General features: G+C 37.6%; 1 protein-coding gene across 1 annotated transcript in view; it reads right to left on the reverse strand.

Moving 5' to 3' along the window:
- Positions 1 to 1141: 1141 nt before the first annotated feature.
- The window catches only part of CARS1 (cysteinyl-tRNA synthetase 1), a 30647-nt gene continuing 27743 nt past the window's right edge, over positions 1142 to 4045 (reverse strand). The window contains exons 25-27 of the mRNA XM_029083715.1: positions 3564 to 3647; positions 1673 to 2472; positions 1142 to 1170 (exon numbers count right to left, since the gene is read on the reverse strand). Of these exons, the coding sequence (XP_028939548.1) occupies positions 2338 to 2472; positions 3564 to 3647 (219 nt within the window). The 3' untranslated portion in view covers positions 1142 to 1170; positions 1673 to 2337. The remainder of the gene's footprint in view (positions 1171 to 1672; positions 2473 to 3563; positions 3648 to 4045) is intronic.

Genomic DNA, 4045 nt, shown 5'->3' on the forward strand with positions numbered 1-4045 from the left:
TAACCTTTGGAGAACACGAGTTTGAAATGCTCCTAAGACCGATGCAAGAATTGTCCCAGAAACAAAATGAAGCATTTGGGAAGGGAAAAGGCCATTTTGTTTAAAATTCTTCTACACTGATGTAGTAGATAAACCATGGAATTGAAAGAGGTTCTAGTAAAAACAAATCAGGAGGAGAAAAAAGTGTGTGGTGGGGAAAGCCAGGATGTTATCATGGAGATGTCATAAAGAAACTAGAATCCAGGACAGCAATGGATTAACAGCATCTTCTCCATAGTTATATACTAACTGGCTTCAAGCAAGTGCTAACTTGGATCACCAAAAAATTATTTCTATAAGCAAATTCCTGTCACTATTTGACATTAAGTAGCAACTTCAGAAGCAGTTCATGTTCAGTAAAGCGAAGTCTATGCTGTGGTTAGAATTTATGCAGGTCTAGGATTCCTAGCAGAGTTTGCAGAACTAGCCCTAGAATGTGTCTAGGACTGCAGGGAGTTTGGAAGTGGAGAACCTTATCTGGCTGAGAAGCAGCATCTTGTGACTGCAGCTTACACATCCCATCCCTTCATGAATATCCTGAGGGCACATGCATCCTGAGGGAGCGTGCTGGCAAAAAAATGATGAGCTGATAATGTTAAGAGTTTTAGAATCTAGAATGGTGTAAAAGTGCAACTGATCCTCTTCTGTTCACAGAACAAAGGATGGAGAAGTTGACCCTGTGGCTGTGGCTGGCCGTTTGAAGTACCACTCTGCAGTTTAAACATGCATTTATACAATTAATTAGAAATTAGCAGAATATTCAAATACCAAATGCAAAATGAATTAAATTAGTAATAGCAAGCTAAAAGAAAAGCTCTGTAAACCACATTTCAAAAAGATGGCTGTGGAATCAAGATAAACTCTATATTCTTCCCACTATACAAAGGTCACATACAACTTGTACTTCACAACAGCCTTTATTTCCTGCATACAAGATGCATGTCCTTTACTGACCTTAACATTACTTAATGTTTTCAAAGGCAAATACAGACAAACTAAAAAAAACCAACAGCCTCCTACACCTTTCAGTTATTCCAAATATGTTCATTCCTCAGAAGGAGGAATATAAATATAAAAATAAAAAGATAAAGCAAAGATGTTTTAACCCTTAATTAATGAAAGGATCATAGCCTAATGGTTATAGCATGAACCTAAAAGTTGAGAGAACAGAGGTGTCACAGTATGACCTTCTGCAAGTCACCTTGAGGCTTGAAAATACTGGATTAATATAGTTCTGCATATCAGCCATTTAGCTGTTACATGCAGTTGTGAAGTAGATAAGATATTTTTTAGGATTTCATAAACTTTAGTTCATTTAGTAGCTACTGCCAGTGAAATGCATGATTAGGCAACAGAGAACTGTCCTTGCAGATATAATGTCACCACACTACATCAGAAACATAATATTAATTCAGGGTTAAATTGCTGTGTTAAAAACATTAGTTTTAGATAATGAGCAATGTATAGCTGTATTGCAAACCAATCCACAAACTGTATCTCAGTTAGAAACCCTCTGTTAATTCCCCTTGGCTCTGAACAGGTAATTAGGTACTTTGGCAGCTCTCCTGTCTCCTTGGAGGGATAGCTCCAAGAACACACCACCCTCCACCATTAGTCCTTCATTCTTTCCCACTGAACTGTCTGTTCAGTGCATTTGCCTTGTACTTACCCACTTGATTGCAACTGCAGTTTGAGCAAAGATGATGACCTGTTCCCTTTTGCAACAAAGGGACTGTTAGCTTCTACTATGCAAAGTGTTCTGGGTATATTTATGAGAGTTTTAAATAACAGCAGCTAGAGTAAGTATCATAGTGGAACTACCCAGTTTTTCCTGCTTATGTAAAGATACTAAAGTCATCTGGAAAATACTGTTCTTACTGTGGGACAAATTACTCAGCTCCCATTTAGTAGTAAATTTCGCTGACTGTGACATATTTCAAAATGCAAGCTACAGTGGGTTTTAGATAGAGATCAGTATGCAGGACAAATTAACCAAAGCCTGGATAGCTATAATAAACAAGAATCCTTATGTGGATTTGCTGACTGAGCAGGACCTTCCCAAACAGAACCGACAACCATTCAACCTGCTACTGTTGTTGTGAAGAAATTTCTTACAGGTTGGCTTTTTTAAAGAATGTTTTTTTTTATTGACTTTCCAGATGACATTATTAATCCACGTAAACAGGATTTTTACTTTGCACATATTAGAAAGTGTAAACAGACATTTGAGCATGAGTATATGCTCACTTCTTCAATGGTGACCCAGCACTCGCCTTCTACAAAAAAGTCCTGTTGTTTTCAATTTGCACTTCCATTCTGAACCATTTGTAGATATTCCTTGTATAGTTTTTCTTGGGTTTCATAAAGTTTCTTTAGCTTCTTAATTTGTCCTTTGCTGAGTTCTTTGCCTTCTGTATCATGGGTGGGAAATCCCTGAAATATTAAAAAAAAGCCAATATTTAAGATAAATTATTGGAGTGCTTATGGGATAGTGTTTTAATAAGATAGAGGGATAATGTCATAATGACAAGCTGTCAGGATGGGGCGCATCCTGGCTAATTTTAGTCACCTAGAAGTTTGACAACTAACTTTGACTATTTCTGTATGTTCCCATCCTAGTTAATAAAGGCACAAAGGGAGTATTATTTTCCATCCTGTACTAAGTAAGGGACACTTAGACAGCAAACTTCTAGATGGTTATAGTTCAAAGAATAATGACTAATCCCTAAACAGATGGTTAAGAGACTACTTTTAATCATGGTAACATATTGAATCCAAGGCTTAAAGCAAAAGCAGTAAAAGATTTGTGTTCTTGGTGGAGAAATTATGATCAGTTTTTACGGACATTTTTCTTGGTTTGCAGGGCTATTTTCCAGTATTTACACTCTCCATTCTTACTTGCCTACAGGACCTGAATTTTCATGAAGAGGACAGGCAGAAGCAGGATCAATGTCCCAGATCAAGTGGAGAAAAAAAACCAGTGCTTTATGTTTTTCAAGTAACAGATTTTATCCTCAAGGGGAGCAATCGAGCAGTTATCGGTTCAGCCCCTTCAGAGATCCTTTGCCAGGAGAGAGCAAAACAGTGGGCAGAACCAAAAAGGAAGCACAGGACCTCTCTGAAAAAAATGTCCCTCTCCATCAGTTCTGGCAGAGTTGGGGAGTTTGCAAGTGAATTCCTTGCCTTGCAACAGGGTAATAAATCTGTGAACACACATCATAACATGTTCCTACCCACAGTATCTATAGGGAATTTTGCTCTGCAATGAGAAGGGCCAAAGGAGACCAATGTACAATGAAAATACCCTTGAAAGGATGGCTAACAGTTAGACAGCCTTGCTCCTCAATGCAAGGTATGTGCAATAAAATGAATATATAGCCTTTTCTTTCTCTCCTTCCCTCCTCCTTCTATGTTAGTAGTGCTGCCCTAGAGGTTTTGGAACAAGATCAGCTATGTACACATACAATTGAGTCTGTACAACTGGGGAAGGAAAACCAGTCCCTATCTAAAGAAAAGTCTCTTACGTTTTCATCAAACATGGAATATTTGTCATGTTCCGATTTAAACATTTCATGCGGTGGAATCTTCATTTTTGCCAGTTTTGCTGCCTGTAATATAAAACATGCATTAACTGCATTAGCATCACAGTTAATTACTGGCAACCTGTCACATATGCAAAAGGCAAAGTAGACTATAATTTGCAAATCAAAAAGCATTTAATTCACAATTGTTTATCATGTGAAAAGAAACTTTCAGGGAGGAATAATTCAGTAAGTCTTAACTGTGCTTGTCCCAGGGAAAAAGTCTGTAGAGAGCCACTTAATAAAATAGATGTGTTGCAGGAACTCTAAATAACTTGCTTACATCCTCCAAAAACTACATCTGATTTTTGCTAATTTGGTTCCTTAGTGTTTTAGGCGTAAACACAAAGTGAATAGTTGCTCTAAGTGAAGAATATTCAGGAATTAACTCACTGCAAAGGGAACCACCTTTATCAACAGTTTCC

Source organism: Antrostomus carolinensis, unplaced genomic scaffold (assembly GCF_000700745.2).
Source record: "Antrostomus carolinensis isolate BGI_N321 unplaced genomic scaffold, ASM70074v2 scaffold40482, whole genome shotgun sequence".
NCBI classification, from domain to species: domain Eukaryota; kingdom Metazoa; phylum Chordata; class Aves; order Caprimulgiformes; family Caprimulgidae; genus Antrostomus; species Antrostomus carolinensis.